Source organism: Brachyhypopomus gauderio, chromosome 7, assembly GCF_052324685.1.
Source record: "Brachyhypopomus gauderio isolate BG-103 chromosome 7, BGAUD_0.2, whole genome shotgun sequence".
In the NCBI taxonomy this organism is placed as follows: Eukaryota; Metazoa; Chordata; class Actinopteri; order Gymnotiformes; family Hypopomidae; genus Brachyhypopomus; species Brachyhypopomus gauderio.
Window position 1 is genome coordinate 1922501 of NC_135217.1, and position 17009 is coordinate 1939509.

Below are 17009 nucleotides of genomic sequence, written 5' to 3' on the forward strand. Positions count from 1 at the left end.
TAATGTGTGTGTGTGAGTGTGTGCGTGTGTGTGTATACGTGTGTGTGTGTGTGTGTGCGTGTATATAATGTGTGTGTGTGTGTGTGCGTGTGTGTGCGTGTGTATACATGTGTGTGTGTGCGTGTATATAATGTGTGTGTGTGAGTGTGTGTGTGTGTGTGTGTGTGCGTGTGTATACATGTGTGTGTGTGCGTGTATATAATGTGTGTGTGTGAGTGTGTGTGCGTGTGTGTGTGTGTGTGTGTGTGTGTAGGGAGCTGCTCACCCTTCTCTCCCCGTTTCTTGCGCGTGCGGTCGATGTGGTCCTTCAGCTGTATGCGCACCTGGCGCTCGGTGGGCTGGTCCCGGATGAAGGAGTGTTTCAGCAGCTGCTCCGTCGACGGCCGGCTCTGGTACGTCTTCACCAGGCAGCCCTCGATGAAGTCGATGAACTTCTTCGACCTGAGAGAGCACGAGGACCCCAGAGCGGCGAGAAAGCACGTAAAACGTGAGATTCCAGCAGCAAACGGGTGAACACGTGGGCAGGCACGCATTACAGATGGAGAGAGCTGTCTGGTCATCACGTATGTGGACCAGAGGCATGCTGGGATCTGAGCAGAAGACAGAAACCCCCATGGTGGCCACCATGTACTACAGTGCAGCAGTGGGATCTGGTCTTAACTGAGCTGTGGAAGGCCTGGAGCTTCATTAGAATACCCCAAATGTGCAAAGAGTGTTAGGAGGTAAAGCCAGAGAAGAGAGACTGAGTGAGTGAGAGAGTGAGAGAGTGAGAGAGAGAGAGAGAGAGACAGAAATATACTGTTCCTAATATTCAAAGCAGCCTCACCATTTCTTGGACTTGAGTTTGGGAGGAGGGTTCCGTGGGATCAGGAATAGGGCTCTCATTGGGTGCATGTCACACAGTGCTGTCACACACACACACACACACACACACACACACACACACACACACACACACACACAGGTGTGAGCAGATAAACAGAAAAATGACTTTCCGATATATTCAATTTTCCGATATACGAACAAAGACATAAAGAAGACTCTAGCGGTACTAAAGCCACTGGCGGAAAACACACAGGAGTGGCAGAGGAGATGGACCGGCCACTCCAAAGAGCACTTCACATGGCAACTTTTACCACGGCAACCACCTGACACGGTTCTGCCAGTCGACGCACATCACCCGTGTGGGCGCCAGATATCAGCACTTTCAGGTGAATACAACAAACACAACGTTGTTAGTCCAACGTACATATTAGAACGTAATAAAGAATCAATCATCGCTGCATCGTCAAAAAGGACGTGGCGCCTGTAAACCCCCCCCCCCCCCCCCCCCCCCACTGACAATATTCCATTAGATTAGCTTGAGATTATCTTGAGATTAGCTTGTACCCACTCTGTACCCAAGCAAAAGCATGAGATCGAAAAGGGGGCGGGGAGTGTCTAAGGCTCACCCACCAGCACCACATATTAAACTGCTAATGCATTGCATGAATTGCACACAGATGAATAGGCACAATGGGTGTGTTTGCCTGGAGGAACCAATGAGCTAACCCAACAACATGCTAACACCACAGAACATTAATACTACAGCTCGCTAACACGGCATGCTAACACAGCACATTAACGCTACAGCTCGTTAACACGGCATGCTAACACAGCACATTAACGCTACAGCTCGCTAACACGGCATGCTAACACAGCACATTAACACTACAGCTCGCTAACACGGCATGCTAACACAGCACTTTAACGCTACAGCTCGTTAACACAGCATGCTAACACAGCACATTAATGCTACAGCTCACTAACATGGCACGCTAACACAGCACATTAATGCTACAGCGCGCTAACACGGCATGCTAACACAGCACATTAATGCTACAGCTCGCTAACCCGGCATGCTAACACAGCACATGAACACTACAGCTTGCTAACACGGCATGCTAACACAGCATTTTAACGCTACAGCTCGTTAACACAGCATGCTAACACAGCACATTAATGCTACAGCTCGCTAACACGGCACGCTAACACAGCACATTAATACTACAGCTCGCTAACACGGCATGCTAACACAGCACATTAATACTACAGCTCGCCAACACGGCATGCTAACACTGCACATTAATACTACAGCTTGCTAACCTGGCATGCTAACACAGCTAGGGTTGCAGCGGTAACCGGTTTCACGGTATACCACGGTATTAAAATGCACGGTTATCATACCGTGTGCGTTTGCTTATTACCGGTAAAAAGCAAGCCAGCGGAGAAACTGACCCGCGCATGCGCAACTCCGCTCCGGTTCAGCTACTCAGCACACAGCAGTGAGAATGGCAGAAAGTGCATCAGACTTAACACATTTTTTTACAAAAAAAAAAAGCTAAACTAAAATCAGTGGCGAAAATGACGTAATCGCGGTGGCTCCGCCCGTGCGCGAGGGTCTCGCGCGCTGTCGATTCGCGAGGTCGTGCACCTCTCGAATTTTGTAACTTTGCGCGCGCTGCGCCTCAGCGCAATGAACAAAGTCATGTTTGCAGGATTCATACACGTTTAAAAGGTGGAATTAAAACACTTGTACGTCACTTTAAAGGTCCGTTTCAATATTTCCCAGCACCTTAAACTTAATTAAGTTAAATATTTATACATATACTCGAAATAATTCGCTTTTTCATCACATTATTTAATGGTTGTTTATTTCCAAAACGCCCAATCTTAACGTCTTCACGTTCTCTCATGTTTCGTCCTGGAATTACAAGAGGCTCGTATTTGTTAACGTAAGACAAAAGAACTGTGCGGAGTCGCGTGCTACGGTCACTAGTGAAAGTATAAACCTAGCTTTTTATGGTCCTTGCTTTCACTGGATGTGAAAGACGCTATTAATTTACATGCGTTCAAATTCTAACGTACCTGTTTTTGATATGTTAAAACCAGACTCGGTGTGAAAGCCTTAAAATAGAAATCTCTATTGTGAGGGTCATGTCAGAAATAAATCCTCTCTTTCTGCAGTATCTGGTTATATTCTAACTTGGCAGTACAACGGACGTTTACAACAGTTGTTGATCAGACACTGACCCAGGCTGAGTTTATCAGATATTAAATAATTTAAACTTAAATAATTGTACTGAAATCCATGATTTAGGTTTCTCTAATTTTGCAGTATTTATATAAACATGTGTACAGCTTATTTTTTTAAAGGACACATTTTGTATACAATAGTTCCAGGTTTCTACAATAAATAGTTAATTGAACAAAAATAACTTGTTGTAATTTCTTTAAGGGTCAGTGTATCTTTTAATAATATACAAACTAACTGTGATACCGTGATAACCGTGATACCGCGGTATTTTCTGAGACGGTTATCATACCGTGAAAATCTCATACCGTTGCAACCCTAAACACAGCACATTAATACTACTGCTCGCTAACACGGCGTGCTAACACAGCACATTAATACTACTGCTCGCTAACATGGCATGCTAACACAGCACATTAATACTATTGCTCGCTAACACGGCATGCTAACACAGCACATTAATACTACAGCTCGCTAACACAGCGTGCTAACACAGCACATTAATACTACTGCTCGCTAACACAGCATGCTAACACAGCACATTAATACTACTGCTCACTAACACGGCATGCTAACACAGCACATTAATACTACAGTATGCCAACACCACAGAGCATTAATACTACAACTCACTAATGTTACAATGAGCTAATCCTACAACACACTAATGCTACAGTGCATGAGGGCTACAGGAGACCCAGTTCTCTCATCTAGAGTTGCACAAAACCTATGGGAGTGTATGGAAAATTATTTTAGGCAGACAAAATATTCAAAGTATTATTCAATTATTCAAAGTGTGTGTGTGTGTGTGTGTGTGTGTGTGTGTGTGTGTGCGCGCGTGTGTTGCTTACGGGGTGCCCCCTCTGCCATCTCTATAGCTGTGATTCCCAGAGACCAGATGTCACTCTGAGAAGAAAAACATAATCTCATTAAACCTGATTTGAAAGTGCACACATGCCCCACAGACACTCACACACACACACACACCCAACACGTGTACAAATACTGACTAAATAACACCACCCTCACCACAACACGTGTAGAAATACCAAACACCCCCCCACCCAACACATGTACAAATAACCAAACACCCCCCCACCCAACACATGTACAAATAACCAAACACACCCCCATCCAACAGATGTACAAATTACCAAACACCCCCCACCCAGCACATGTACAACACAACCTTTTAATACTTAAAAAGTACTATTTTCTAAGCAAGAGGCTGTGCTCCACACTTCTGAAACAGTATCATAACAGCAGCACGATGGTGTAGAGCAGTAGACACACACACGCACACACACACACACGCGCACTCACCCTGTAGTCGTAGGTGGAGTCTGGGTTTTCATCACAAGCAATGACTTCAGGTGCCATCCAGTAAGGTGTACCAATGAAGGTGTTCCTCCTCCCCACAGTGCGGTCCAGCTGAGCACTTACCCCAAAATCCACTACGCACACACACACACACACACACACACACACACACACACACACACACACACACACACACACATATACGCACGCACACACACATACGCACGCACACGCACATACGCACGCACACACACGCACATACGCACACACACGCACATACGCACACACACACACACACACACACACACACACACACACACACACACACACACACACACACACACACACACACACAGGGTTTAGCAGGTCAGTACTGATAAGAGCACTGGTAGGTCTATAGAGGTGTTGGCCAAGAAGGTGATGTACTTTGCCCCAGTTGTTGGATTACATTTTAAATATGTGTTAAACCAGAGGAAACAATAATAATGAGGTCACAGCGGTACAACTACGGTGAGGACAACTCGCCTGACACGCTCGCACGCACGCACGCACGCACGCCTCATCGAGTTTGACCTCCACATTCACACTGAAGATATTAAACCCAGAGCCAACTCACTCACTTTCCATCTCTCACACACACACACACACACACACCACACACACACACACACACACACACCCCTTACCAAGTTTGACCTCCGCATTCTCAGTAAGCAGAACATTTTGGCCTTTGATGTCTCTGTGGATGACCTTATGTGCATGGAGATGAGACAGGCCCTGAAAAAGGGGGGGAGAGAAAGAGAGAGAGTCAGGGACCACTCACAGACGAGCCTCAGAGACATACAGGCTTCCTGCTAAGGGTGTGGCCTGTCATCAAATAGTCAATAGAGGGAGATTTGCAGCTGTGTGTGTTTGTGTGTGTGTCTTACTCGTAGGATTTCTCTGCAGATATAAGCGATCCAGTCCTCCTTAAGTGAGTTTCCTTTGGTGTTCTTCACCAGGTCTGTCACTGAGCCAGCACCACAGAACTCCATCACCAGCTACACACGCACACACACACACACACACACACACACACACACACACACACACACACACACACACACACACTCTTCAACACAGATTTAATCACCCTAACACTCTAGAGAAACAGCAGCAGTACGGACATTCGAGTCGTACTGTGTAATACTGCGTTCTTGTGCACCATCATTCATGCTGCTCGCTAGAAGGTCTTGGCCACGGTCAGGGCTGAACTGTAGCGGACCTGCGAGTCCGTGTGTGTGACGACATCAATCTTCACACACTGCCAGCAACACCACTGCTGTTCTGTCACCTGAGAGCAGGGGTGTGTGTGTGTGTGTGTGTGTGTGTGTGTGTGTGTGTGTGTGTGTGTGTTTCTGCAGCACGCCCAGCAGTCCTGGCCAACACGATGAGCTCAGCTGATGGAAACTAGTGTGTGTGTGTGTGTGTGTGTGTGTGTGTGTGTGTGTGTGTGTGTGTGTATAATACACATACACAGCAGAACTGGAGCAGAAGCTCAGGTGGTCGCCAACCTCCTGGAGCAGGTGTGGACTGTGGCGATATTTACCTCTGCTATTCAGAATTATTGCTGTAATATATGGTAAATACAGCAATATAGTAATAATAAATATGATAATATGATAATAATAGCTAATACTTAGAATTATTGTTGTTAACATTATTATTAATGCTGGAGATCACACATAAGATTAGACATAGACACCTAATTTAATCTTAATCTACATCATTGTGGCAAAAGGAGCACTACCTCATAGGGTTGGGCGTTGTCTCCTTAATTGGCAGATGACGATGTTTACAGTGAAACATTGCGATGGACGGGGGTCATGACCAAGTTTAAAAGGAGCCTACTATATAAAAACAATTATTATAAAATAAAAGTAGTATAAAATAAGCTATATGGTGATAATTCTACTTTAACGTGAAGAAAATTACCTTCCACTGACTTTGAATGGCCCAGAGCAGGTTTCTGTTAATGGCAAAAATCGCAAGAAAATATCTCTGCATATGCGCTACCAGCACACCCTCAAAAAGATTTTTTGTGGTCACCCCAATCCACAGCTTATTAAAGCCAGGTTTTTTGGCCAGAAACATTGACATGTAAACGTGTTGGAATAGGCTACACAATGTCGGCCCTCTTAACATTTTAAGTTATTACAGTTTAGCGTGTTTCGGGAAGTCATGCTTTCTGTTTGTTTGTTTTATGTTTTTCTTGCTCTTATTATATTTTCATTCATTATTCTTTCCTTCCTTTGTTGTTCTGCTGTGATATAGTGAAATCCATGATGATTTATTTTAAAGCTTTTTCAAAAAAAGGTAAATGCCATAGCCATTCATAAGCTCTGTCACTTCGTTTTGTTGTTCAACTTTTAATAAACGTGTTTACAAACACCTTTGTGTCAATTTTATTTTGGAGCCTTTGCACTGCAAAATTAATACTTTCGCTGAAGTTGAACGTCATACTTCGGTTGACAATGAGCAAGTTTCCCAACGCACAACCAGCAGGCGTATTCTATTAGCGTGAATAACATGAAATTTTTAAAATTAATACAGACAAAAAAAACGAAGACAAGTTATAACCTAGATATAGATATTAATAATAATAATAATAATAATAGAATAATAATAAATAATAGAATAATACGACAATTAGGCTTATTTATAGCAGTAGGGTATTTAAATTTTCATCCCTGACTCTAATTAATTAAAGTTATATACCTGATTTGACAATTTTCCGTACAATCCCTGCTAAAGTTGTAGGTGAAGTAGACCTAAACGTCAGTGCATGTTTGTGGTTACCATCCATCGCGATGGTGGGTCATAAATGACGATCAGCACAACCCTACAACCTCGCACTCTGCAATACAGGAGCGCAACCTCGCACGCAGCAATACAGGAGCGCAACCTCGCACGCAGCAATACAGGAGCGCAACCTCGCACGCAGCAATACAGGAGCGCAACCTCACACTAGGGGTGGGTATCACCACTGATTTCCCAGTTCGATTTGATTCCAATTCACAAGGTCCCGATTCAATTCGATTTTCGATTCGATCTTGTAGGGAAATTTCAGTTACAATAAAAACTGAAATTGTAGTTTGAATGTGAAATGTTGTAATGATACAAGGAACACTCAAATTTTATTAAAATGTATTAAGATATTAGTGTTTATACTGTGATATTAGTGTTTTTATATCAATTAATGCACACACTTCCACATAGCACCTTTACCAGAAAAGGCATTGAAAGTGGTATTCAGATTTTCAGATTTTTCTGCAAGAAAAGGAGCTGATCAACATGTTGAGTGAGACTTTGTGTAGTAACAATATTGCCAGCTGTTGAGAAAACTTTACAGCTTTATACTTGACACGTCGCGACCGGCGTGAGGGTCCGCGCACCGAAAACAACGTAATCGCGGTGGCTCCACCAGTGCCTTGTCGATTCGCGAGGTCGAGCACCTCTCGAATTTTGAAACTTCGCATGCACTGCGCTTCAGCGCAATGAACAAAGTCATGTTTGCAGGGTTCATACACCTAAACAAGGTGGAATTAAAGCACGTAACGCAATATAAATCGCGAGACGTTAAAATGGTACGCATATGCGTGGAAAATTAGCCAATTCTAAAGATCGATCTCAGGTTTAATAAATCGATATCGAATCATTCAAATGATGATCGATTTGAATTGAAAAATCTATTTTTTAAACACACCCCTACCTCACACGCAGCAATACAGGAGCGCAACCTCGCACTCTGCAATAAAGGAGCGCAACCTCGCACTCTGCAATAAAGGAGCGCAACCTCGCACTCCAGGTGTTGTGTCTGGAGCCTGTTACAGTATTACTATTACAGCATGTTTAAGTGTAACCGTCTTGCTTAACGCTTTACTTTTGGAGTGAGTTTGAGTGTAACCACGTTACTCCAGGAGCCTGTTACAGCGTCACTGTTGGAGCATGATTACTGCTGTAAGATGGCTCACATACCCAGAGCTGGTCGTCGTGGCCGGGGGGGCTCTTCTTGACGAAGGCGCCGTAGTACGTGGCGATGTTGCGGTGATGACTGTACTTCTTCAGCATGTTGATCTCAGCTTTGATCTCCTCCTCCTCTTCCTCAGTGACATCCATCACCTTAATGGCCGCCAGCTGGCCTGTTTTTACATGCCGCCCCTGAGAGAGTGAGAGAGAGAGAGAGAGAGAGAGTGAGTGTGACGGAGAGAGAGAGAGAGAGATAGAGAGAGTGTGTGTGTGTGTGTGTGAGGGAGAGAGAGGGAGTGTGTGGGGGTGTGAGTGTGTATGAGAGGGGAGAGAGAGAGAGAGAGATAGATAGAGAGAGAGTGTGTGTGTGTGTGTGTGTGTGTGTGAGAGAGAGAGTGTGTGTGTGTGTGTGAGGGAGAGAGAGGGAGTGTGTGGGGGTGTGAGTGAGAGAGAGTGTGTGTAAGGGAGTGTGTGTGTGTGTGTGTGTGTGTGATTTTAAGAGTAGCAGATGTGAAGTCTATTAATAGCTGTAGAAAGACCCATATCAAATGTGATATTTGAGGATGCACACACTGAGCCCCTATTGACCCTTTATCACACACACGCACACACACAGTCCAGACTGCAGTGCTGCCCCTGGACTGACCCTCTACACTCTGTTCCTGACTCTCACACACACACAGTGACAATCTGACAATCTCCCCACACACAGCCTCAAACTCTCACTCCACTGAACCCACCGGCCCCTGTAGTTCCCACCTCAGAAGAGGCATCAGTTCTTCTTTAAATATCGATTTTTGGAGCATCTACTCTGTTACTAGATCTGAACTGTCAGTGACACACAGTGAAGAAAACACAGTGAGTCAATCATTCCCTCCATCTTCCCCAGTCCCCCCCCCCTCTCTACCCGTCTTCTCACCTTGTACACCTGTCCATAGGTGCCGTTCCCAACAACCTCCACCAGCTCAAAGATGCCAGCTGGGTCCTGGAATGGAAACAGACAGAAGTGTGTTAAATATAATTAAACCACACTACCACACACACCACATTACCACAAACTCACACCCCCACACACACTAACAACCCACACACTAACACCCCACACACACTCTACCACACCATACACCCCCACACCCCCAATTTGTGTGTTTAAAACACACACATTTACTCCAAACAGTCCAAAGGCTGGACAGGGATTGTGAACTCCAAGACACACACACACACAGGCCTGGACCCTCTACACCTGATGAGGACCAACTCACGTCTGGAATCATCAGATTACACTGGAAAGTATTAAAATGCCACAAATAGCGGGAGGCAAGTGTGTGGTGTGTGTGTGTGTGTGTGTGTGTGTGGTGTGTGTGTATGTGTGTGTGTGTGTAGGAGGGTTTATGTAAAACCTCTAGAGGTGAGAGACGGGTGGAAAAAAAATGAGGGAACAATTGGAAATAAATGAATGCAGAAAAAAACTGAAAACCAGACAACGAGAGGAGGAGGGGAGTGTGTGATAGAAGGAGAGTGTGTGAATGAGAGAGAGAGAGAGAGAGAGTGAGACAAGAGGTAACTAGTGGACTCTGGGTAACAAAACATCAGAAAGCAGGAGACCCTCAAGGAGCTCTTTTGGTTGCTGGGCCACGCCCCTCCTCACCATGGCCACGCCCCCACCCACCATGACCGGGAAAATCCAGGCGGCCACGGACAGGAATTAAAGGCGGCCATGACGATGAGGTTAAAGGAGGAGCCACATGCTGAGTGTTGGGACATGAGACACGCCTCACTGATCTCCAGGAATCTTCACTCAGCGCTGGATCAAGTGACGGACCGGGTCACACGGGCACCTGCTCCACGGACCAGGAGCAGAGGGTAGATCAGGACGGGCCCTCCGACAGCCTGGCAGGACGATGGTGTTAACTGCGCAACCTTGACTGCTGGAGGACATTTTAAGTGGACCGGCATCTTTGCTGAGTGAAGATGAGTCACATGTGTAACTAGTGGGACTGCTCAGCCTTGTGTGGATTCAGAAGTCTGGCACAGTTTCAAAATGCTATTTTTGCCACATATGAACGTGTCATTAGAAAAGAACTGGAAACAAGAACAAATCTGTGTAAAAAACAAGTGTCCCCAGGACACAAGACCTCACTGTCCTCAGGACACAAGACTGCCCCGTATCTGTTCTACACACACACACTCAAGCATGAACCCAGCTGGGTGAAAGAGCCTCCGGTTACTGTAGGAGGAAGTATTTTAACACGCAGCAACAATTTTTAAGATAAAACACAACACATACTTTAGGACAAAACGTGTCGCCCGTTCGTTCTGACTATTCCGGCTTTAGCAGCTTTGGTTCCTTGCGGTGCCAGACACGGGCGAGCACTCCAGGGGGCAGGAGGGGGAGACTGGGGTGAACACCAGCTCCAACACCATGGAGCTAAAAGCACATCTGGCCTTATTTCGGGAGCATTGCATCAGTGTTCCAGTGGCATGTTCCAGCTCCTGAAAGCAATTTCCCTCTAATGTTCTACATCTCATGAAGTACACGGAGGGGGTTTAGGAGCCGCTTCCTACTTTAGAAACAAACAAAAAAACAAAACCATCACCACCACCAATCACTGTAGGTCTGGAATACTGAAATTCTCCTTTGTGAAAAGGGAAGAGGGTGCCAGGGGCCAGGGGCCAGGTGCCAGGTGCCAGGGGCCAGGGGCCAGGGGCCAGGGGCCAGGGGCCAGGTGCCCGCCACAGCTGTGTCCAGACAGCCCAGTCCGCAGGAGGGCTCTCCAAGACCCCAGGACGTCTCTGGACGGCACGGGCATCGTCTGAACCTGGGCGGGGCATCGCTGGCACCTGGGCGGGGCATCGCAAAAATGAAGCCCAGCGGTTTGTTTGCTTGTGGAGGTGGTGAAGAGCAAATTCCAATCATGTGAGTGTGTGTGTGTGTTTACTTCTGACTGAGCAAAAATAATAAGAAGAAAAAATTAGATCACTTTTAAGACCGTCACTTTGTAATTGACCTACTTTCATAATGTTTGTACAGGGTAACTGGGTCCCAGATATATGAAGCAGGCCATCTATAGTCATTAGCATGCATCTTTAATTGCAGATATTGGATTTTATAATGAAATAACACATGACCTTAAATTGCAGGTGATTCAGAAGTGGGTCAGTATAATCAGATCAGCTGTGGTTATCCATGGGTATAACTGGGTGAAACGCTACTATCTAAATAAACAGCTTTATTTATCCGGGTAGCTAATAGCCTACGACACCGATGACGCCAGCATCTTCCAATAGAACATGCAGAAATTGCTCCTTTTGCACACAGCCTTACACCTACATAAACAGACTATATTACATGGCTTACATAATTTTTTAAAAAAGGTTTTTATTTCATTATTTACTTCCTAAGCCTAAAGCGTTTCCCGTGACCCAGAAACAGACCACAGCATGAAAACCACTTAAAACTCTAATTGGAAATTGGTCATTTTAAGATTAAAATCTAGCCTGACACCCTTTACCATACAACACAGCTGCAAGTCATAACATATAAACACATTATATGTCGTCATCATATAACAAGCATTATGGCTCCCCAGTGAAGACCAGAGAGGACGCAAGACATACTAAAAGCAATATTTATAACGTCATATCAGTTCTAACTTTATATTTTTTATAGTTACATTCATAATTTGAGAGTCAACATCTCAACAAAAATCTAAGCAAACCAATCCAGACCTACTGGGTTTGTTTGGGAATATGAAATGAGCACTGAGGCTGATTGGTGCTCCAAACCTAAATGTACTTGAGGGCCCAGCAACAGTGAAAGACTCATTTCAAATGACAATAACTTGAGAAATCATCTCTAACGTGAAGGTCCAGGCATCACGTGCTGTTGGGAAAATACCCTAAAAACCAGCCAGACAAGAGTAGCATAACGCGTACTGAAGACAGGATCGCGATTTACTATCCATGCAGTATTCTAGGTAAATGTTTAATGAAAGTAGGTAATTATACACACGATCGTAAAAACCCTAACATATATTAATATGCTACTGTGGTGATATAATAACCGCTTATATGTTGTTATATGCTATGCATAGACTAGCGTCTTAATTTTAAGTGCTGGGTCCATCATAGGTAACGGACAAGCAATATGTTTTTCCCCCACCAATCAAGGAAAGCAGGGTTGACAGACCAAGGTTTAAAGGTCACGGTTCGATACTGGTCAGAGAGAACAGTTCCAGTACCCACTTGGACTGACGGTGCTGGTGCCGACATCGGCTAGCGGTTCAGCCAAAGGTCATGAAGGACTTCAAGTGAAACTCGTGCACGCCGGTTAAGAATTCAGCAAACGTATCTCAGTCCTCCCTGTGCAGAACAAATCACAACCTTTTCTGCGACACTGTAATGCCCGTCAACAGGCCTGTCTCGCCACTGAACCACGAAAGAGATTAAAGGTTTCATTTCATAGCAGAATTAAAGAGGGGGTTTAAACAAAATTAGCCATCTACACAGTCACAGTTTGTTGACAATCACTACTTCGCATTTTCAGCACTTAATCCAGCACGAGTAAAGGGTCTAATAACCGCTGTTTGAGTCTTTAGTCTGTCCGTGTTGGAAATGATCAACATTCTTATGTCGAATGTTTTTAAACTGCAGAGTTCTTCACCACACATCTGTAATGCATACCGTCTATTCCTAGATCTTTGGTTTGTGTCCGATCCCTCTCTATGCAAGACACTCCTCTGTATGGGAGCTCTGCAGGACAAAGTGGGACCTCCCGTTAAAATAACTGCTAAAACTTAAGATGTTGCACGTGTCCGTGTGAACGCGAGGTGCGTTTAATCACCTGGTAAAGCTGTTGTGTAGGCCCTACCATAAAACGAAGAGATAGCACACGCTGTCAGCGGGCTGAAGTGAATCATGGCTCTTACAGCTCTCATTCTTGCCCCATGTCTCCCCAGGAACATTTACACTGCACAGCCTGAGGCCTGTGGCGTCTAAGTCACTGTACCAGCTCACCAGAGGGACGCACACACACACACACACACACACACACACACAGAAAGAGTCCTAAAGACTGAGTGGAATAAACAGCTTGAAAGCTACGTTCCTCACACTCTTTGCTTGGCTAAGAGACAGTAACTCTGAAGAGCGTTGGTCTGCCTGCCGTGATTGGTAAACGGACCGGGGGGGGGGGGGGGGGGGGGGTGAAACTGTGGTTTCACATCAAAGCTGTGGTGCACTTCTCAGCCATTTTAGGTGTGTCCCGTTGTCCCAAATAGATCTACTGTTCCCCAGAGTGACTGGAAACCTAAGCCTTTGGTTGTTTACAAACACAACATGCTATCTGTATCACATTGGTGTCGGTTTAAGAGTCCCACTTCCGAAAGGTTGCACAAACCAGTTCCACCTGCCCTGCTGAGATGCGGGGGGGAACCCCCCGTGGTGCGTGCAACACTCCCTGCCTTTGCCTGGATCCCTGCTGGCTGGATCACGTTTCAGACAGACACTCCTGCACCAAGGCAGGACTCTCCAGACGAACTCGATGGAGAAGTAAACCCTGAAGCAGCATTCTGATCAGCAGATGCTGGAATCATACAAACCCTGCAGACGTTCTTTCCACACATTTGGGAATATAACACGGGACACTCCAGTTTGGATAATAAACACCAGTAGGCCATGAGTAGATAACTATGCTAACGAGGGAGTAAGATGTCAGTAAGTGTGTGTTTCTCAGGAGCAGTTAAGACTGCGAGCTAGAAAATATAAAAGTAACAAAAAAAGAGCTAAACTTGTTTTAGAGGCAAACTCAATTGTACATCTGCACAGGTATAGGGGAGCCACTCATAGAAAATAGTTAGCTTGGCACAAATTACCCTATATTTACAACAACATGAAGAAGTATGTCAGAGCCATTTCAGAGATGCAGGCGTTTGTTATTACCACTTCACAGAGAATTCCCCAAACACAACAGAACTTGAGGTGATACTCTAAAAGCACAACCCTCACACAACCCTCAGCCTGTCCCTTACAGTGTGATATACTGAGAGAATCCCAAGGTAGTCAGTCAGACACTCACTACATTTCGGTACATCAAGGTGCAGGTGGTGGAAACATCTTCTCACTCGACTACCAGTGTGGGCCAGATTACACCGGCCATTCACAGTAAACAAGGGGGAGGAAACCCAGACATTTGCCATCATACTCGAGTCCTTCCAAATATTGAGTCCTTTGGGTCCTTTCAAACGTTTGATTACAGCGCACTGCTAAAGGGATCCACTGTGGCCTTTTTCAGAAGGTCAAAACAGATTACACGAATCTGACAGCTGAGACGTGTTTACAGTGTTACTTGAACACACACACACACACACACACACACACACACACACACACACACACACACTCTCTCTCTCTCTCTCTCTCTCACACACACACACACACACACACACACACTTCTGGCCTGGCGTCACGCAGGTATCTCCACGTACTTACCCGCAGCGCCGCGAGGTCGATGTCGTCCAGACTTCGTGTAGGTGCGTTTTCCGTCATTCTTGATCAAAGTTCGTAAACACCCAGGCAAATAAAATATATATATATACACGTATTCCAAAGAGCAAGACGAGCTTAATTTGACGTGGAGCACAATTATAGTCGGCTCAGAAAAACTTGCGAGGTCCCATGTCGTTTGACAGCTATTAACGTTACAGGCTGGTGAACTAGTTGGATAACTGGAGGGAGAAACACTCGGAGCTGGAACAGTTTAGAGGCAAAATACTGCAAGATACGCCGCACACGACGTGGCTGTTTCGGAAAACTGTGAGTTTTTCCAAGGCCGAGAATGCACGTAGGCAGTGAGCGGGTTAGCAGCGTCGGTAATCCCCGGATTGCATGGCTACGTTACATCAGCGTGAAGAGCCGCTGGGTCAGAGATCCGACTGTTCCTGGTCCACCGCACCTTCTCCACCTTCTCATTCTGGTGCTGCGTATCTGCACCTCACCAAAACACACATGCAACGAGCCCAGTGCAGGACCTAACGTTATTATTTAATCCCCCCAATCACAAGCCCTGTCTATTAATAAACGTCTAAATTGTGCAGAATCCAACCGCGGCGCGTGATAAATTAAACAGATCCCGAATATGCTGGATATCTGCACCAGCCTCTCCGCCTCGCGCTCAAGCCCACGCACGCGCCCAAAACAGCGTTTCTAGCTACATTTTCCGAGGCACCGTTGCCATCGACGTTGACTTGCTGTTTTTAACGAGTCGGTATAAAAAAATGTTTCAGCCAGAAATGTCCTGTATACCAAAAAAATTGAAAAAAAAAAAAGATTATGTCGAATATTCCGCCCGCCTCTCAAACTTTCGTTCCGTCCAGCGACGAGCGTCGCCTCCCGGTCGTGCGCACGAAGTGGGGGAGTGGGGGGGGATGGAACGGGAAACGGTAAACAGCTGTTTCAGCTCGAGCCCTTCATTTGAACGGCGTGGCCCGACATAACGTGTGTCGTTGAAACGTTCAGACGGATCGTGTGTCGATTTCTCTTCAACTCGTTTCGCGGCGTTGTCGGTAACTTTCTCGTCTTGTGTTTTTTTTGGTACGGTCCTATTCCTGCCGCTCTCCGCGATCCGATTATGACGTCTCTCCTCCGCGAGAACACACAACACTCTTTCTTCCCATCTTTTCTCTTCCCTTCTTTCTATCACTCCCCCCCTCCGCCTCTCTTCCTGAACTGGGAAAGTACTACGGTACTAAAACAGGGACAAACTAGGCGAGTAGCTGGTTAGGGACAGACAGGTGGAGCCAGGATGGAGTTAATATACCCTCTCCCATATGAACCAGACACTAAAACAACACGCTTCAAGTTCGTTTATTTTGTCGTTGTGTTACAGACTTTTTGCGTTGTACATGACTGACAGCCATTTTGAGTTAAACTCATGTTTTAATAGGTAGTGTTTTACACAAAATGTAGAAGATGGTACAGAGTGTGTGGTATATGTTGAGGATGTATGGTACAGACGTTGTCCTCTGTGCCAAAACCACAGATTAATTAAATATTATTATATAAAGGATAATAAGCTTAAAGAAAACTGGAATGCAGTGTGGCTGTGTTTCGGGAGAGCTGTTAAACTGAAAACCTCAAGACATGTATAGAGATGAATGTTAGTAAAAAAATAAACATAAAAATTGGCTATCGCTAAAAGTCTACAGTAACAGGACAGCGTTACATAAAGTTTAAAGTTACTGTTAAAATTGTTTGTTAACTGAGGCACTGGTAAATTTGCATATGCGTTTTATTCCCCCCCTGCCAAAAAAAAAGAGTTTTATAAAAACATTAAAATCCAGAGTGGAACCTTCTGGACAACCGACAACAGTATTACATAATACTTGGTTGCCATGGAGACATCCAGGGAGGGAAGACTCAATGATTAACGAAGAGTTGACACCCCTCGAAAATCTCCATTCCTGTTGCCCCCTACCCCACCTGCCCCCTCCTTCATGCCCATTTGCCCCTTAGAACACCCCCGACTGATCTCTCCTTTCATTAGTGCCCCTGCCTAAGCTCCTCCCCCCCACCAGGCTGTCATTACATTCTTCCACTTTTCCTCCTGAGC

General features: G+C 45.4%; 1 protein-coding gene across 7 annotated transcripts in view; it reads right to left on the bottom strand.

The window, feature by feature from the left end:
- mink1 (misshapen-like kinase 1) overlaps window positions 1-16101 on the bottom strand; it is a 41062-nt gene extending 24961 nt beyond the window's left edge. For all 7 annotated transcript variants that reach the window (XM_077010832.1, XM_077010830.1, XM_077010827.1 and 4 more), the window contains exons 1-9: window positions 14891-16101; window positions 9321-9386; window positions 8411-8593; window positions 5323-5433; window positions 5080-5170; window positions 4397-4527; window positions 3925-3979; window positions 827-905; window positions 266-441 (exon numbers count right to left, since the gene is read on the bottom strand). In XM_077010832.1, the coding sequence (XP_076866947.1) occupies window positions 266-441; window positions 827-905; window positions 3925-3979; window positions 4397-4527; window positions 5080-5170; window positions 5323-5433; window positions 8411-8593; window positions 9321-9386; window positions 14891-14947 (949 nt within the window). In that variant the 5' untranslated portion in view covers window positions 14948-16101. The remainder of the gene's footprint in view (window positions 1-265; window positions 442-826; window positions 906-3924; window positions 3980-4396; window positions 4528-5079; window positions 5171-5322; window positions 5434-8410; window positions 8594-9320; window positions 9387-14890) is intronic.
- Window positions 16102-17009: the final 908 nt, after the last annotated feature.